The 20,124-nt window shown below is 38.0% G+C and overlaps 1 protein-coding gene across 5 annotated transcripts in view; it reads right to left on the reverse strand.

The window, feature by feature from the left end:
* Positions 1-20,124, reverse strand: part of TRIM33 (tripartite motif containing 33) — a 41,627-nt gene that overhangs the window by 8,024 nt on the left and 13,479 nt on the right. For all 5 annotated transcript variants that reach the window (XR_015260955.1, XR_015260954.1, XR_015260952.1 and 2 more), the window contains exons 4-16: positions 18,799-18,931; positions 15,687-15,803; positions 12,925-13,039; positions 10,873-11,019; positions 10,199-10,316; positions 8,656-8,900; positions 8,247-8,411; positions 7,257-7,457; positions 4,370-4,502; positions 3,347-3,410; positions 2,851-3,010; positions 1,446-1,789; positions 832-955 (exon numbers count right to left, since the gene is read on the reverse strand). Coding sequence is in view for 1 of the 5 variants with exons in the window: in XM_086765358.1 (XP_086621484.1) it covers positions 832-955; positions 1,446-1,789; positions 2,851-3,010; positions 3,347-3,410; positions 4,370-4,502; positions 7,257-7,457; positions 8,247-8,411; positions 8,656-8,900; positions 10,199-10,316; positions 10,873-11,019; positions 12,925-13,039; positions 15,687-15,803; positions 18,799-18,931 (2,066 nt within the window). In the remaining 4 variants the exon portion in view is untranslated. The remainder of the gene's footprint in view (positions 1-831; positions 956-1,445; positions 1,790-2,850; positions 3,011-3,346; positions 3,411-4,369; positions 4,503-7,256; positions 7,458-8,246; positions 8,412-8,655; positions 8,901-10,198; positions 10,317-10,872; positions 11,020-12,924; positions 13,040-15,686; positions 15,804-18,798; positions 18,932-20,124) is intronic.

Raw genomic sequence — 20,124 nt, forward strand, 5'->3', positions numbered from 1 at the left:
CTTACTGTTCACATAGCAGAAATATACTCCCTTTTTGCTTTCTTCTTCCTAAACAAAAGCTTAGGGCTAAAGTCAAACATGAAGAGGCACACTAATACACAATCAAATAAAAAAAAAAAAAACAAAACCAAACAATCAAACATCAAACTAAATTGCTTTCGTCCAACCATAACTCCATGTAAGAGGAAAGGACTGAGTTGCAGACTTTTATTCTTTTCCCCATAAGACAAAATCAAATAATTGGAAACCAAAATCAGAGTGTTTCTATGAATTCCCTCTTGAAATATTTTTCTTTCCTTTGCTTGCAAGTTCCTTGGAGGAATTTGATTTGATAATACTCTAACATGTTACACACAGGCTGATTGATAGAGCTGAAAATAATTCTTACCGTCAAGGTCATTACACCTTCCACAAAAATGCAGCTAAATACTTCTAGCATCTCTCACAGCATGAACTTAACACACCAAACTTACATAACTATTTATATGAAGGTTCTATCAGTGTAAAATGCAAAGAACTTCTAATTAAGAACACTGAAGAGGTTAATGCATGTTAAAGGACGTATTTAAATACAGAATATGTGTTTACATTCAAGTGTCAGCTACTACAGTCCCAATGTGATGGAGCACTCCTACACAGTCACTAACACCTAGACACATGGTCACAGTAAGAAAAACCTCATTATTCATTTTGGTATTTTTTTGCAAAAGCCACAACTATATTTAATGTGCTGCAGCCACAGCAAAAACATCTTCAAGAAACAGTGGGGGACAGGTAACGTGAGAAAGCATGTTTTTCTAGGAAACAGATTCCTACAGATTTGAGACATACCCTTTGGTCCACAGGACTCAGGCCTTGAGCTGTTTTCCCTTTCTTGCTGTGTTGTGAATTGTCACAATCATATTCTACTTCTGGTTTGCTCAGATCTCTGCAGAACGTACATATCCACTCTCCACTAAACAGGAATAAATACAATTATTCCAGATATCCAGGGACAAAGTCTCATCAGTGATGACTACAAGGATTTTTTTCATTAGCTCTTACAGATTCACGTTGTACTGTGGTAATGACTTGGATATCCAAAGATAAGGAAGAACTGTTAATGCTCAAGATAATTCTGCCAGTCAATGCCATTTTTCCCACCCTCATATTCCTCTCCCAAGTATGTTCTAATACTTTACAAAATCTTTCTCACCATGACTTTAAAATGAACGTTATATAATAGAATCACACTTTGAGAGACCACATGTTCATCAGATAAACATTGACCAGTTGCAAAGAATTCTGACAGGCCTTTGAAATGTCAGATTTTTTTACCTGACCAGAAATCAGCCAGGACTAGCTGATGTTGAGGATGAAACACCAGTTTTTGTACTGTATTGAAATCTACCATACGAATGAGACCACAGAGCTGTTCTCAGGAACCATTACGCTGTTTCTGGTACCTTGGAAAGCTGAGGAGTGTCGGTACATGACAAGTTAGGTGAAACACCTTTGGGCATTTTTCACAACATAACAGATCCCCTCCATTTTGGCATACTGCACACCAATCTTCATTCGGATCATCATCTTTGTTATTGCCTTCTCCAATTCTAGTTGATCGGTGCATTAGACTCCGCACTGGGGATTTTCCGTTTACAAGGCTATGTCCAGACTGTTTGCAACTTTCACTTAAATCTGCTGGTTCAGTTTTCACATGATTTTCAAGACTTCCTAATGCTTCCAATTCACTTTCCAGATGCAAGTTAGTGGACAGTGGTGGTGTCAAGCTGCTCTCAGGACTGCTAAGCTGAAATGAAAGCAACACATGAAAATTAGAGAGTCAATTTTACAAGGGCATCTTTCTTCATACGTTGGAAGTCAAAAGCCATCCACCATTGAAAGGTACTACATTTATTTCCCAAAATAAGTGGCAAATCATTATGAAGACCTGAGGTGCAACTACTTCTTCACAAGTTCCTCTTTTCAAGAACAGACTCATTTCTGCTGATGGGTAACATGACAAACTTTCAGCCAAACACACTGATAAATTGTTAAAAATATACCTTCACAGTCATTGTGACAAATCCTCAAATCCACTAATATCCACTCCCATGCTCCCAGTACACTGTCTACTAAATCAAGCATAGCTGGCAAACACTGAAAAGTATTCACTTGCATAAATATTTTATATATGCTCTGGCATAAGAACTTCTGACTGATTGGAAGATTTCTCAATGTAGTTACATACGTATGAACGTTCAGGAACTACTAACAATGGGTGACTTACAGCTTTTATTAGTTACGGATTAAAAGCAGCAAATACGCTACAGTGCTGGAGGTATTTCATTTTAATAGCTAAAGATAAAATGTACATGACAGACTGTCCTGTGTCTGGCAGAGCATACAGAGCATAGTATTAGAGGATATAGTAAAGTCTTCAACATGGACCAAGCTGAGATTACGTTCTGTTTTCTATCAGACTATTTTCAACCTATCGTAACACATAGAACTGGCAAGGACTGGGTGTGTTTTGCATTCTCATCACTAGGTCAAGTCCTGTCCAAACCAGGAAGGGAAAGGTCTGCCATTACTGAATGTTTATTTGTTCAACATGAGCCAGCAAGCTACTGTGCAAGTCCTGTGCCTGTGTCACAAACTCCCAGTAATTAGCAGTCTTAGCAGTACTACAAAACCAGACAGCTCAACACTCGAGCTGGCTCATACTTAAAGTTCAGACATACTGCCAGAGAGCAAAACACCTCTCAGTCTTCAGGGCTGTTAACAGAAGCAAAATTGCTTTATTATTTCCAAATTCTTAAACATGCTGCAAGGAAAACCATAACATACTGTTGCATTAACTAACTTTACCATGCAAGCACTCCTTCTGCCATCCTCTGTTTTTTCCTGTTTTACTGTTCCTGAGAAACTGCATATCTCTTCCTCTGTCCCTGGCTCTTGCTTCACTTTCACCTGGTCAGACTTGAAGTTAACGCTAGTTTTCTCAGCAGTTCTGCCCGAGGAGCCACAGCTAGAAAGATACCAGCACATAAATAAGAGGAAAACTCATCAGAGCAAATAAATTTATGTGATTGTTTCCTGAATGTTTCCAAAGGCAAAGCATGTTAGAACACTCACAACATAGTTCAAGTTTACAACAGAGCAGAGAATCATAGTGAAGGGAAAAGAGAACAGAAAAAATAAACAAAAACAAAAACCAAAAAACTTCATGTAACTTCATGTAAGCATTCTTCCATTACTGGGTTACAGTTATATATATTAAAGCCCTATTGACCCACTGCCAATTCATTTTTTGAATTCTTCATGTCTGATTTTGCAGCCCAGCAGGATTACGTAACACACTCACCTTCCTCTGCTACCTGTGCTGGAGGCACTGGGTGGCCTCACAGGAGTGTGGGAGTTGGATAAACCTGCAAAAAAGCAGTGTAGAAGTTGATCTGGTACAAATTTACATTCTGCAGTAAAATAAATGACTAGTGTTGAGTAACACCAGAAGTTCTGCTAGAACGTCCTAATTTAATAATTCACATAAGTCAGCTGCCCTCTCAGTGATCTGATCAGAACAAAGGTCTAGCACACCACATTAAATAATAAAAACCACACTGTTAAGAGTCCCAATAATTATTTCACCTAATCCAAACAGTGCTATAGCCCTCAGCCCATTAAGCCCTCAAATTTTATCCACTGATATCCACCAATAAAGTCAAGAAAAGTAAACTATGTTTTGCATGCAGGTTTTGAGAAACAAAAGTTACACTACTGCAACCATTCATTCACAGAATCTTACAATAACCTTGCAGAGAGAAGACCAAGAGAAATACCTATCAAATGACTGAAATCAGCTTCTTACTAGCAGAAATGGACATTTTCAATGTTTAAATAACTCAACATTAGGGACTGGTGACAATTTGTTCACAGGCATAATGAAAGCTCAATAGCTCTATCATCAACTGGCTATATTTAGAATGACCTTGCACAAATGGTTGTTGGGTGTAAGTATTTCTGTGACTAAGCTATTCTATAAACTTACTTCCCAAACCTCAGAATGGTCTAGTCAGCCATCATTTGGGGGCAATTACTGAACTATGTCTTCTGATGCACAAAAAAAGAATTGTGGCAACATCGGGCAAAAATATAGCCTACACATGTGCATCTGGAAAATTGCATTCATGCGCTGGCAGTTTGTTACTGCCATATAAAGACATTTCTGAATGTAAAATTTAGATTTCCAGAATAATTTATTTCAGAGCAAAATAAATTTTCAACTAACAAAATATCACTTCCTTTTCGGCAGGAAATGGTAGGTAATTATTTTCACCAGAAATTCCCATCACTTTCTAGAATCACTAGAAATACCCGTCACATTTACCTGATGACCCTGGAGACAGAGCTGAAGGTCCTGGGGAGGGATTCATGGTACTTGTAGGTTGTGGGGGTAGGTGGCTGCCTGTAATGTATCTACTTAGGAGGTTATCTAAATTACTTGAACCAGCATCTTCAAGCTAAGAAGCAAAAACAAAAGTCTGAATCAGAGAGGTCTAATTAAAGTTTCTTAACAGTTCCACATATTTAAACTGTTATCAGTATCTTTACTAGAATTGTTCACTATCCCTTCAAGGATTCAGGATATCAGCAAACATTTTTAAGTTTCATACAGAGATCAGTCTTTCAAAATAGAAACCCACAATCAGAAACTTGAAGTAAGATTTTTCAAAAACTTCTAAATACCTGAGTTCTTTCAGTATGTTCATAGGCTGCACTTACTCTAGCTCATTCCAAACTTTTTCATTCCCAGTTGTTCAGTGTGTTAGTCATATAAATGGTGTTAGTCATACAAACTACCAGACTACTAACGTTGCAAGAGTTATTCCACAATTAAGATATTAAGGGAAACCATGAACTTGCTTTTCCTGAGCATGATGTGAACTCTCCCTCCCGCTCGCTTTTTACGCAGATTTTAGTACCCATTAAAAGCAAGGAAACAGGTACCCTATTACGTTAACTGCTTAAAACTATCAACTGCAAGACAGTATAGTTGCAAACAATATGTTTGAAACACATCGTATTCAAAGCAGGTTTTTATGATTGTGCAAGCAACTTGAAAGACCAATAGCTTTCTATCCAACTCTTTCATCAACTAAAATCCATAGCAGCTATTACACAAACAGGTATGAAGAAAGAGCATCTTCACAGAATTCTGCATTTTCAGAGCATCCAAAGTTGCATGTTTATGTTTTAGACTATCCCACTATTTCTAACTCAGTGCATCACAAACTTCTGACATCTACAGCTCAGTCATAATTAGTTATACTTGTGTTCTGTACTAATGACTAAACAAACCTCCAACACTGCAGATCGATCACATTTAGAGATGTGATCCTTCCCCCCCCGCCCCACATTATTCTTATGTCAGCAAATTACCTGCAGGTTGTGGTGGTGCAACCCTTCCTGAGTCACTCGGTGCGACTGCTCCCCTCCTGGGCTATATATCAGCCCAGGATGAGTTAGGAATGGATTGCGAAGGTGGTGGACCCAGCACTGAGACACCCCTTTTATGTACCTGTCTCCTGTTTTCCCCATTACTGTAAAGAGTAGTAACAGTCAATCACCTCCTGACAACCCAGTACACCTGTGCCCGCGTCAGAGTCCAAAGGGGCTGATAACAGAATTTCAAAAAATCTAAAAATTCTGGGCCTGCATGACTAGTGGAAAGCATCAGAATTGATTTCATCATCTGAGTCAGGCCAAAACGGAGAAGTTCCTGACAAAAGTCAATTATCTTGGACCCTATGAATAGCTACCCTAAACGAGACCCATTGAGCTCTCCTGGATGGCAGTGAGCCGTGACCACGCACACATGTATTTCACTGGATCCAAATATTTCTATCTTTTGCATGTTTTGTGTTTATACATATACATTGATTTAGGATATCCTGTAGTAAGTTAGTGCGAATCTTGTCATTCTCTAATCCGTAATTAAGTCGCTGTTTTAGTCATAACATATTCTACTGAATCACTTTGTTAATCTTTAAATTGGTTAATAACTAAGTGCTGCTAAATTCAACTTTTGAATTACCTCACACCATTAATAAATCTTGAATTGCTGCTAAACTGTAACCATGTGAAATATTTCATCTGCAACAAGCCTTATGAAAAAACTGAATGTACAACTCTTGAACATGACTCTCTGTAGATTAAGAGTGAAAGAGTTGCTACTGGTATTACAGCAGATCATCTGTTTGGATGAAATCCACGTTTTGTTTCTAAGGCGACTGTTTCCTGCATCATGACTGAATCTCCCATACTTTATATGGACGCTCCCATGTAAACATGCTGTTCTCAGGACTAAGCCATCATCCTCCCCTACCTGGCCTCCCAAACACTCCTGCAGAAAACCTATTACTTCTAACTTCTGTGCCTCCGTGCCTCCATTCATACATTAAATTATGCTTCTGATCTCTCCAAACAAGCTTGACTTCATCAAATCTACCTCTGCTGGGGTGCAGTACCCACTGCCTCTCTGGGCACAGAACACGGGGCACACTCTGCAGTTCCAAGTCAGTGAGTACCAACAGTGTGCAGATGGAGTGAAACCTACAGAAGCAGTAACAGCCACACTCTGTGCAAGCAAGAATTTCCAGGCAGATGCCATCACAGCTCAAGATTAATCACAGAGGCCAGCTTAAGTGTTCTGCAGCACCTTCCGGGATCCAACAGTAATGTAAAGGCTGGCCTCTTGCATGCAAGGCAATTATTACAGCCTCACTACTGGGGTAGAGAGGAAATGTGCAGAGAGTAGGGCAGTGGGACACCTTTTCTCTGTACTTCCTGCATTTGATTGTTATGTTTACAAACATCGCAGGGAAGTGCCAAGCAACCTGAACTTTGAATAAAACAGCATTCAGGGCATTTGACACAGGTGACTACTCACCTATTCTAGTGATATCTTCCCATATGATAGTCTTGTGGAAGAAAGGAAGTGAACACAGTACCGGGGATTAACGAATCTAAGTATCATACTACAGGACAGCCATTAAATACTGATTAATCTAAAAGTTAACACAGGTTGAGCAGGTCAGCCCTATTAGGGAAAATATTTGCATGCCCAAGTCAAGGGCTGAAGATTTGAATTCTTTGATTTTAAATGATAACTAATATACCATTCCACAGACAAGTACTGGTATTCAAATAAAAGATACAGAAGGAAAGTAGATCATTACTTAACCCATGATAAGTGCCTGATCTTCTCCACTGACCTGGATGGGTGGGATATCCGGCAGGGAAGGTAAATTCTCTGGGTTTGTTACAGAAGGAATGAGTTCAACTGCTGTAACAGATGGACTTGTTGGACCACGGTTTGCACTGGCCATTGTTGCTGTAGTAGGACTAGTTGGATTAATAGCGGTGTTGTGCACAGAAACAACTGGAAAAGGCCCCGCGTGCCCAGGGTTAGAATGCTGCGGGAAAAGAGAAGAGACCATGACTGCATTACAGACAAATCAGATAGCCACTGCACGTAAAACTGCAACACTTGCGTTATATCAGAGTCCTCAACAAAAAATTTGGGACGATGAACATATAAACTCTATCAAAATAACCTGATAGCACTGAATGCAAAGCAACTGCTATTTTTATTTACTTGGAGAGAAAAAATATGTTATGTGGCTAGATATTAATATACAGCACATCTTCCACCAAATTATTTTCATAAATAGAGAACTTTAGGGTCCATAAGTCCATCTACAAACTACTTTTTTTAAAAAAAAAAAAAGATTAAATGTTTTAAGTATTATGAAGTTGTTGGTTTTCCAGTCACATTAACATTCATTGTCAAGAATTTTTATTCTTAATGGTATGCAGAGCTCTGCATCATGCTTCAGATTTGAATTTAAAAAATACATCAAATACATCACTTTGAACTTCACTATTCCTGACTATTCTCTAAGAAACTCAAAAGCTGAATGTCACTGAAAAGTAAAAAAAAAAAAAAAAAAAAAAAAAAAAAAATTGTTTCCCAAAACTAAAATGCAATACAAACATTAGAATTCATTTTCATTCGTAAGGTTCGAATTTTCTTATGTTTGGCAAAAACGTCACAGTACAGTATGCAACATGAAAAAGCATACAAGTGTGTGTAGCTGTGAATCACAAGTGTCACAGACAAACACATCTACCGCTGGAGGTATCATCTACTGTAATGAAAGTTTGGCACAATGGCACAAATGAAGCGTGTACACAGGATATACTTGTCTTTGAAGGTGAGGTTGCATCATGGAGTATTGTGGTCCATTGTGGCGTGGTATTCCTGGTATACGAGCAGCATTCTGAGCCATTCTCATCTGATGTGCTTGGAAAGCCCCACAGCTCATGTTACCTCTCTGCATGGTCTGCATGCTGATCAACCTGGGAGGCTGCAAGGGTTTTTGTTTTTTAAAATTTTTGCTTTTAACATGGAAAAAAGAAGCCAATCTCTTTCCACAGTAGTAGGTTTACTAGTTACATAACAAAGAAAAGCCAATAGCTGTCACATTTACAGTATGGCAAATTTCAAAAGATTTCAGCTTATAAACTGCTTCGTAAGTTTATATTTGATAGGGCAGTTTTAAGTCTCGGTGTTACGGCAAAAGGTGAAATAAGAACATATAAGATACTCACCTGCTGCTGTAAGACTTGTGGACTTGTCTGCCTGGGAACTGACCCAGCTGGCTGTCCCATCCTCATCTGCTGCAGTTGCTGATGCTTTTGTGCATACACTTGTTGCTGCATATGTTGAAGTCGAAGCTGCGCTAGATTGATTTGTCCTGGAGCTTTGTTGATGTGGTTTGTTCCTGGAGGAGCTTGTCCAACCACTACATTAGGAGTGTAACTAGGAGTTGGTTTATTTTCAATGACAAGGTTACCTAAACAAAACAAGAAAAGAACTAGTAAACAGTTACATCATCATCCAAAGATTGGTAAATGCAGAATATACAGATATTTCTAGTTCAGTTTCCTCAGGGGAGGTAACAAAGTAATTTAATTTTGAAATTTTCTTTTCAAGTCTCTGTAATCATACATGAAAGAAGAAAAGAAAATTCAGATTACAAGAAGAAGAAACTGCAAAACTAAAAACATGATCTGTGAATAAAGAGTGAAAGAACTGGAACTGCATAGTCTAAAAGATGAAACAGACAGATGACTGTTCTCTGTGTTCACAACAAACAGACAAGATGATAACTAAAAAACAAAACCACCCCAAACCAAACACCAAAACATATTGAGCATAAAGCTTCTATACCTAGGGAAGCAAATCCCAGGAAAAGATATATGGAGGACAGTGGAGAGTGTCCCACCACTGAATGACTAAGAACAGGTTATACAAACATGACACAAAACACTGCTACAAGCGAGTCCTGCCTTGATACAATGTGAGGGACCATACTGCCTCTCTAGCTACCTGCAGTCCTATTTTTAAAGGCAAAGGGCAAAATATTGATTTTTTTTTTCTTCTCCCCCCCCCCCCCCCCCCCCCCCCCACTTTGAACATGTACTTGTTGGAATCCACATGTCACTTTTTATTGAGGTTGACAGCTTCTGTTCTGTTTCCTATATAGCTTCCTTTACCTGCCCCAGGTTCCTAATCAAACAGCACACGAAGCTCTGTTCTGGAAAGTCTTGCTTTTCCCTTCTTGACTAATCTCCAAGAGTAACAGCACTTAAAAATTGCTTGAGGAACTGTCCATGTAGGAACAGTGTCAATTTTAAATCGTTACTTATACAATGAAAAGTTTGTTTATTGCGCACATAAGTCTCCTTGACTAAAGACAGGAATGCCAAAACCTGGCTCAGAATAAGAAGCAAGTACACACAAAAGCATCAGGAAGAGACAATATTTTAATCAAATTTTCTATTAGATTTTTATCCAACAGAAAAGTTCAAAAATAGGCACTAACAGATACCTCAGAACCACTTTAAGAGGAGGAAAAAAGAGCCACTCCTAGAACCATTCCCATTGGAAACCAAAACCTGCTGAGAAAGCTTTGCTAAGAGAAAGAACAGAGCAGGTAAGCAGATCAGGACCGGACAGGTTATGTCAAGACAGTTTTGGTCTTCTGCATTAAGAGATGTATTGCACTGCAATGCATTCATGTCAGATGAACACTCCCAACTCAGTTCAGTTTTTCAAGTAACACAGAATAAACAGACACAATTTTCTCACCTAAATTGACGACGTTCTTTGCCCAGAATGTAGGGTCACAATGGAAGCGTATTGCTCCATTGGCAGCTGGGACAGGATCGCAACGTGCCTTTAAAATGTGACGTAACTGGAATGTTATCTAATGGAAAGCAAAAACAAGACTGTTGATGACAAGGAAACAAAGAATGAGAACATGAAGAAGTGTGCATTTGCCCAGCAAGTTTAGACTGCTGGATCACCAACAAGGACTGCCAATAGCAAGCTTGGTTAGTAGCCTGGAAATGACTCAACTCCCCAGGAAAATCATCCAGTGTACAACTGATTTTTCACTCAACTCAGAGGATTACAGAGAAGTAGTTACACAGTAATACTACTTCTGCAATGACTCAAGTGAAACACTGAGGTGCCTTTACAGAGCTTGACGTGATTCCTTCTATGATAAAACTGTTAAGTCCTTAATTTATGAAAAGTGATGTAACACATTGGGAAATTTATCCCATTATTACAGAAGGGGAGTTTTTGTTTGGTTTTTGTTTGTTTGGTTTTGTTTGTTTGTTTTCTTTTTCTAAATGAAGCATGAACAACTCCTCGTCTCTTCCTTGGATACAATCTAGTGAAGCTGCACAATATTCAGAAAATTATTTTGACTAAACATTCTCTGTACCGTACAGACAAGTTAGAGGATGCTCCCTTACCAGCCGTTTACTGTACAGCAAAGCAGTACTGCTGCCACTTGCAATGGCCCAGTTTGTAAAGTTCATCACATGCTTCACTTGTCGTGAAAGACCAGTGATGTCATTTTGTTGTTGTATTAACTTCATCTGTCTCTCCTTTGTTACATTCTACAAAGAAACAAAAACTTTATTACACTGAGAGCTTCAGATTTGTAAGGAAAATGTAAACTGCTATCACAGTTCTTAGAGCAAAAGAAAAACGTCACAAGCAAAGCAGCTTATACCAGTGCTCATATTCAGAGCAACCACAGCCATCAAGTAATAATTCTCTATCACTGCACTCTACCATTCTTCCCAGAGGTACCAAAGTGCAGGGAAAATAGTGGTCTCAGAGAAGAGCCTCTGCTCTATCCCAGGGAAATATCAACTACTAAAACAAGAACAGTTCTCTTCCTCATGTTGCCAGAGGCAAAGTAGCACAACAGAGAACTGGGAGAGCAACTCAGACTGTGGTCCACCAAAACTGCCAGCTCCGTATGGGTGGTGCCCCGGCATTCCTGCAACTGCCACCACAGGAGCAGCAGAGCAGCAACTGGAGGAGACGGCAACGCAGTGGCCCAGGTACTCTGAACACCAGCTCCTGTGCCAACCAGAAATTGCCTCTAAACACCTCCTGAGTGCAGCAGGTAAACGCAGCAGCCCCATCTCCAAGAAGTCTTCAGCCTTTGATAACCTGCCAGCTGTAAGTGTTGCGCTAAAAGTCTGGGTTGCAGTACTGAATCGTCAGGATTCAAATTTAACAATACATGACTGGGCAACTGTTACAACCTCACAAGAAAGGAATGTTTCCAATGGAATTTTTCTAGCTTGTAATAAATGCTAAGTAAACGAGAAAAAACAAAATTCAGTTACTCATGTTTTCACTCCTGATGAAATACTCTTTTCTTCCAGGAATACTCTAATTCATTGCCAAATAACTGTTCCTTAAACAGAAGAAATCTGTCATTAACTTGATCTTAAATTTTTCAGTCACATCATGGTAAACTAGTAGTATGCTATGAACTAACTTCTTACAATAGATTTTCTCTCTTCAGATTAAAAAAAAAGTAATTGCAAGTTAAAATTTTCATGGATTTGAATAAAAGTCAGAATATAATTATGAATGTGCTAGCTGGAAAGTACGTTTAAGGTCATTGCCTCCTTTACCACGTGTCGTAGTTCAGCCCTGGTCAGGACCAGGACAATCTTTATAACTTAAAATACCAGCATTACATCTTCATGTACAAATAAGTAAGACTACCATGTATTTTAAAACCTAGGTGTACTTAAAGCGCCAGGATTTGTTAAAATCCTGTTATGAAAATTACTATAGACACAAATAGAACAACTGCCATTAGGACCACCACTATCTTAGAAGCAAAGCAGTCAACATGACACTAGGAGTGAAAATAAATACCAGCCTGTTCACCTCCCTGCTCCTTTCCCCTGGTGCCACCACCCAACGCAAGCAAAAGGAGGGAAACTGATTTTAACAACCTAGCACAATGAACAGAGCAAAGAACCACGTCAAGTTGCATCAAATACATTGCATCACTTCATTATGTGCTCAATACAAAGTATACAGGGCTGTCTCCAAGAGTTCACACTCCGAAGAAAAATTTCTAGACAAGGTATCAGAAGACAAAAAGAGGCAAGCCAACCATAACAGTGCTAATATATTTACATGAACCTTACAAAGCTGTCTGAGGAAAAAACCTAGATTATACACACCTTAGAATTATGTTATAACATAGAAATATGGCAAACGGAATATGGAAAGATTTTTCAGACAGTCCTTTATGATGAGCCTGATTCTGAATGAATGAGAGGCATAAACATAAAACTAAAGGAGCCACAAGCTCTAGCTAGTCGAAGGATAAACAACAGATTTACCTCCAACACACTGTTCATAGCCAATATTAGCATCGCAACACCTGCAGTCACACCAAACAAACTTTTCAAACATGAGATGCGAGTTCTCAACAGGGGACTGGAAACAGTGAACACTACTATTATTTTTTCTCTTAACTGTACCTCTAGATGCTGTAAGAGAGATTTTCCCTTTTTATTGATTTCATTGATGAGGGTGAATATAGCCACTTTGATTTCCTGTTCTACTCGTTTGTTAGTTTCATTTACTTCTTTTATCCTAAAAAAAAAAAAAGACAAATGTATTGTTACGCAATCACTTTATACTATGCAGCCAAATATAAGGCATCTTCCCACCCTTGAAGAGTGAAGGAGCAATTTCTGTATTGAAGATGTTCCAATAGGTGCAAAATTTATAGCTTGATTGATTTCTAACAGACAAATCATCATTGATCAACATTTTCAAAAGAGCCATCTAAAGTTTAAGTTTTTGAAAAAGATTTAAACAGTCTGCAGTCAAGATCTCAATTAACAACCTGTGCTTTACTTAAAACAATATGAAACAGTCCTTGTGGTTTACACACTTTATTTATATGTTTACATACACACGTACAGAGACATACCCAGCCAAGTCCACACGTGTGTATATACACAAATATATTTATCTCCATATCATGTCTCTTTCACCAAGAAGAATTTATATACAATGCCTCAAACTTTTATGCTATTGTATATAAACCAGAAAGGAAGTCAACCTGAATTTCAGATGGGCCCCTCCATCTCCCCCAAAAAAAGCTTGTAACAAAAAGGTTATTATTACATACCTGTAACCAATACACAACAAGGAGAGAAATATTTCACTAATAATGTTGCCTGGCATTAGTCTACATCATTGTCTTGTGCTTTACTACTACTGCCTTTCAGTTGTTTATACCTCATACCTCTTCTTCATTTCCATCATTGTCATTCTTCCTCGGTTTTAGAGTCTTAACTTCTTCAGACTCAAGCAAATCGTCTTGAGCTCTGTCCACAGAATTTGAAATATAGCATTTCTCAAACTCCACTGCAAACAGTGCATTTATTTGATCCTATTTTGCCTTAATCTAATGACAACATAGTGCTGCAACAGGATTTACTTCACTTGTAGGAGTCAGAGACAATACTTTGCCATGAGCCAGTGTAAGTGTAAAGACAAACTGTCCTTTTTTAAAGGGCTTCTTCACTGCTAGATCAAGCATCTGAACTTGTGATGTCATCCATTCTGATACAATCACAAGACCAATATTCATTTGTTCGACTATGACCTTCATTGTTGTTATCAAATGCCCTTTAAGGCACCTTGGACACATGCGCTTTTTCGTGACAGCACAACCTGGTCTTCTACTCCACAAAACATTCAACCAACCCTTCACCGATCAGCAGGCGCCCACCCTTGGCTTTGGCACCTAACAGTTATGCCAGTAGGCAGCTATTCCTTCAACACTCTTTCAAGATCAATATGATGGCAATTTCATACCATCTGCTAACACTGATAATATTATTGTAATACTTTTTGCATTTCCTGAAGTTTTTATGATCATGGATTTTCTGTCCTACACTTCATCACAGTAACTGAACGGTATATCAAAGTAAACTAGTGCCTCACTTGCGCTACCCTTTTGGCTCATGATCTTCACACAAACCAGTACATGCTGCAGAAATTCACTGAATTTTCAGTGAAGCCTGAAACTCTTAGGCAAGAAAACATTACAATGTGTTATTCATATATGTACCACCCATTATGGGCCTTGAACTCCTATTAGAGAACGTTTCGTAACATTTCTTAAGCTTTCAGTTTAATTCTTTCCCATGTAACTAGGTTTCTGCCTCTTTTTAAGGCATGAACAATTCTACAGCTTGTCCTCCTGCTTCATGACTGTGTCCTCTTTCGGGTCCCTTCAAAGAGTTCCGTGCCAAACCACCACAAAGATTTCCATTTTCATTGCTTCCATCTTCACACATTTGCCGCTTCATGTTGTATCTTCTCCTTCCCTTAAAACTTTTTTTTTTTTTCAAATGTACATGGTACCACTAGGAGTTAAAAACTTGCACCAGAACTTCTCCTTATATCTTTGGTACACTTCCTTCTACCCTTGTACTTCCCATGTCCAGATGACCTGTCATTTTGCAAATGACTTAAGAGCTGCAGAAGGCTCACAAAACTACTGAGAATCACAGTAGAGCTCCCTAACTTCCAGCACACCACACCATCACAAATGGGTGAAAAGCCAGCAGTAATCATGTGCTCTCTCTGTCTCAATATTCGTCATTCTCTATGACATTGAATTAAAGCTAACCCTGGAATTTTTAAGTTAAACTACCTAAGGAAAAATTTGTCTTCCTTTCAGGTAATTACACTAAGTTTTGCCTGCCTAATTAAAAAAGAAAAACAAACAACAAAAAAAAAAAATCCCCAAAAAAACCAACCAAAAAAACCCCCACACCACATGATTTACTATTCAATTTGAAAATAAGTTTTTGTTACACTGTTATCAAAGAGGCACTCTCATGAAAAATAGAAGTATTTCAAGAAAAAACAGTTTGTCTCTACAGCCAACACTTCTGTCACCTAGAGCAGAACTTAAGAGAAACCATAAGACAGATTTGCTTTGCCTTTTTCATTCCCAGCCCAAGTGTAACAAATGTGTCATGTCTTTGGTTCTACTCAACGTTGACATAAAAGACATTATCTTTGACACTTGTTTCTTGTAACAATGTCCTACAGATGCACAGTACTGTAGGGAAAAAAAAACATTCAGAAATGTAATTAAGTCCAATATCGCTAAAGATACAGAATCAACTAAGATGTATTATTCTAGTCCCATCATTCATTTTACTGTGATCCACTAAAAAGATAATGTAATAGTTAATCCTTTTGAGGTACTTACCTATTCTGAACTTGGGTAGCTGCAAAATTTACATAATTCTTCTTCTCAAGAAGTTTTGCCAACAGATTCTCAATTGCACCCTTCTGGTTCTGAAAAGCTTCTTCCAGAAACTGATACCTTTTGAACACACAGAAGAAGATAACAATTACCAAGGAGCAACATGCTGAAACTAAGAGTTCCCAGTTTAGATGTAAAGCCGTAAAATATTGAAAAAATACAAGAAAACATACAGAAAAATCAAACTATGTGTGTGTCGATCACTGTGCAATATGTTTCAGTACTGATAAAATCGCTTGTAAGTGTCCGGAAGACTGAACCTCTGTGGGTCACTTATTATTTCCAACTACACAGGGAGACAATGCACTGTATCATTTCACAAGACAGCGAGCCATGGAACACCAGCTAAAGGAGATATCAGAAACTTCTGAGAGTTTGACAAATCATTTTATTAATGTTAGATGAGGAAAATGCACTAACAGCTTAAACACATTAAATGATTTTTTTAAAGAAAAAGATCCCTGAGAAACAGTTTGTCAGCTGAGATTATACTGCTCATATTTAACTGAATTAGTTTAATCTGAAAGAAAATATTCCTATTTTAATTTTTTTTTTTTTTAGGTACTTCCAAGTGAAGAAAGTCCTTCAACCAAACAGCTACTGTATCAAAGGCACCTTCCATTACTTCATGTGAAAAGACGGCAAAAGTATCTACTTCAAAGGAAAAGAATGAAATTATTGCATTTTCCTAAACATACTACACCTCATAAGAGGAATTAACAATGCAACAGAAGTAAAACACCGATGTTGAAAATGACAAGGGGAATTAAGTAGCTCTAAGTTTTCATTTTTTCTGATCAACTGCTCAACCATCAACAGATTCCTCCCAAAATCCAAGATTCCTATCAGTCACTTGCCACTTCTTGACTTTGCAGTACGTAAACTTTATGCTTCTGAAATACAATTTGTTACCAGTAGGGAAAACTTCAGTTCCCAGAATGTCTTCCCTTCCTCACTATGCTAAATCTCAACATTCAAATTGGCTGAAAACTCCCACAATTAAAGTCAACCATCTTATAAGCTGCATTAGAAGTAACCTATACTGTCTTCCAACCACAAGTGAAAAGAAAGTAGCTTCATCTTTTGCCAAAATCTAGGGGTACACTACAACCTAATCTAACAGGACAAGACTGTTTAGACGTATGATCGCATTTACCATAACGCTGTTTCTTGATTCAAATTACTCACAAATATGATAACAGAGACCTAGGCAAAGAGAACACCACTCAAAAGAAATGGCTCTGCTCCTCTTCATTCAGTTTGTACCAGTAACAGACAAGTTTCAACTACAAGTTTAGATTCCTTAGTCTCAATTTTAGAATGTTGCTTTTTCTAAGGACAGTCTCAAGTTCTTGCAGACAGACAGCATCACAAGATTTTAGGTACTGTAATGCAAAAAAGTAGCACTACTGAAGAGCAAAGGCCACAAAATTTAAATGTCTGGAGATCTGCAGATTTTCTAAAACTATTTTCACTGAGTTGAAAAATCAAATTTCCCCTTTAAGGAAGAAAAAAAAAAAATCTACACTTACCTACTACTGCTAAAATTTTACTGTAGCTCGTCCTACAGCCAAAAGAGTGTTTGGGTTTTTTTTTATTATTGTCTTGTACTTCTAGCCTCCAAAGTGTGTCGACTGAAAACTACCTAAACTAGAGGAACCGCACACCAATAATTCTTTTACTTGAAATTCTAAACTGAACACTGGACCATGTTGCTACTGAAATGGTGCTTCACCCTCCATTGGTGTAAGCTATTAAGGTATCAGGTAAGAAGTAAACAGGAGATTAAAATCAATTTTTGTTTCCACTTGGCATGATCTTCCTTTAGTGATTTACTGAGCATCATAAAAATCTAAGTTGTACTTCATGGCAGACAAAGTAGTCACCCTAGCCATCTGTAATTCACATCTGCAGGCAGAACAAATATTAAAGAATATTCTGCAACAAAGCAGGTTAATAGCAAAGTAAAGGGAACAGATAAGTAGAACAAGAGATATCTGTTAATCAGTTAGTGTCATGTGCAAAACAGATGCAAAGAAAGCAGTTCGAAAAAGTTAGTTAACACATGCTAGGAGATCACACTTTCTGGACAGTGTGTCTTTCAGGATATTTATGATCAAGCCTGTGAAAGAACAGAGCAGGAATATTCAAGGTTGTTAACACGTTAATAGCGCGAATTTCAAAAGTAAAAGCTCTCCATGAGGTTGCTGTAGCAGTCTATGAGATTAACCATTACTCTGGAAAAAAAACACTAAATTCAATACTGCAACATACTGTCAAACTCCTTTGCAGAGAGAGAGAAGTGTTACTTGTAGACCGAGTAGGAAAAGCAGTGCTGTAGTGGCTGAAAAATATATATTTATCTCTGGATTCTCTATTATAACATTGCAAAATACTTTTTCAAACATTCAGACAACTACAGACAGAGCTGCTAAAGAGTAGGAAGTTTTAACATATTTTAAGAGGTTCCAACTTTTTCCTAGCAGCCAAGAGAAAAGCAAGCTCCGGAAACAAAACCCATTATGTCTTTTTACTTGGAATGAGGCAACTTTCAACCAACTAAAACTAAACAATTTTTCCCTCTGTAGTAGGAAAATATATTAATCTATGAGGCAAAATTTATCTCTTCCTTTACAAAATTACCTTAAATTGAAAGACTGTTGCATAATAAAATATGCCATTTCAAAAAACTACCCAATCCAAGACTCACTACATCCCTTTTGCTTCTTTACAGGACCAGGTGTTCAGGGCTGTAGTAGTTTCTATTCAAGTCCTGAACAGAGTGACAGCACTGGTAAACAGGCAAGTTAACACCTTAATCATACCAAATCACCTCAGACCATGTTGTTTTGAATCTGCTCTTAAGATGCTAGACAAAGTTCAACCAACTGATTACTTAACATTTTCAGCACTCCACATGTTCTCCTTTGCAAAGGATCATTTCAGTCCAATAAAGTAAATACAACAGTATTCAATGACACAACTGTTTTCAACCAATCCATTTCATCCTCTGAGAAAGTGCACCACAGGAATTAAGACATGGTAATATTTGTACCTGTGTTCTTTGTGTTCCAGTAACTGACAGTCTCTGCATGTCAGCCTGTCACATGTTTCACAGAAAAGTTTTAATTGCTCTTGTTTGTGGACAGGACAGAAAACAGGACGTTGACCAGATGCTCCCACGGCCTCTGTTTTTAAAAATAAACCATTTTTGCATTTTAAAATAAAATTTAGACAATCTGAAGAGCAAAACTACTAACTTCCAAGCTAAGTAACAACCGAGAATTTGGACAGACAACTACAGACCTGTTCTCACTCTGAAGTCACCGTGAATACATTCTCATTGAAATATTTACAGTGCCAGTGGTTTATAGCTGTTTCCGCTTTACTGTACTCAAAGAGAAGGAGGAATTCCTCTCCTATCACAAACACTCTAAAGACACTGGCATCTGTAAGAATGTAAAAACCGCACACACACACCAGGATCGTGTACACGTGTTTAAAGATTAAATTGCAGGCAATTTCACCTCTAACACACTGAAGGATAAATCAAACCTTGAAAACTTTTACACTGTCAAATACCATAGGCTTTCTAAATTATCACTTCAAAACCTTTATAAACTTCATTAAGTCATATGCAACTGAAGTGGTAAATGCAAAGCAAACATTGCCCGTGTTATTACTTAAACCCCAGCTAAACTGCTTAACTTTCCACTTAAGCATATATCAGATAACGTCAAAAAATAGTTCCCAGTTTCCTAAAAAGTACTGCATGGTCTTCTAAAGATATTTTGAGCTTAGCACAGAGGAAAGCAGCCTTTGGAAGATACAGCAGATAAGGTTTAAAACATGAATGTTTTCGTCAGTCTCCAACATTTCTGAAGCTTGTTATATCATGCAAGTTATTGTAAAGAAAGAGAGCTCAGGAATCTACAGCTGACACTCATTAATAGAAACTTAAAGTCTCCAGAGCATATCTTAAAGTTGAACAAGAAAGAAGGCAACAAGCTCCTCTGAGAAAATAATGAACAGTCATTCCCCACAATCAAGAGAGTTACTAAAGCTCGCTGCACGTCAAGCAAAGGAAAGCTACACTCCTGCCTCATGCTAGCATACTGACTACAGGTTGAGCTTCCACCTTCATAAACACCAACCTACATCTCTGACAGAAAGTGTACTTTATTGCAATAGCCATTTTTCAGCATCTCCCCACTCAGGTTACTGAAGGGGAAGCAGAGCTATAGTATCACCTTGACAGTGACAATACAGCACTCCTAATGAAAAACAGTAATTCTTTGTAGGGCCCTGTAATTTGATTTCACCTTAAGAGTTTCTCATCTACTAGGATTAACACATGTAAACTTAAATAGCTATTTCTTAT

This window comes from Chlamydotis macqueenii, chromosome 23 (assembly GCF_036417535.1).
Source record: "Chlamydotis macqueenii isolate bChlMac1 chromosome 23, bChlMac1.mat, whole genome shotgun sequence".
Lineage (NCBI taxonomy): Eukaryota > Metazoa > Chordata > Aves > Otidiformes > Otididae > Chlamydotis > Chlamydotis macqueenii.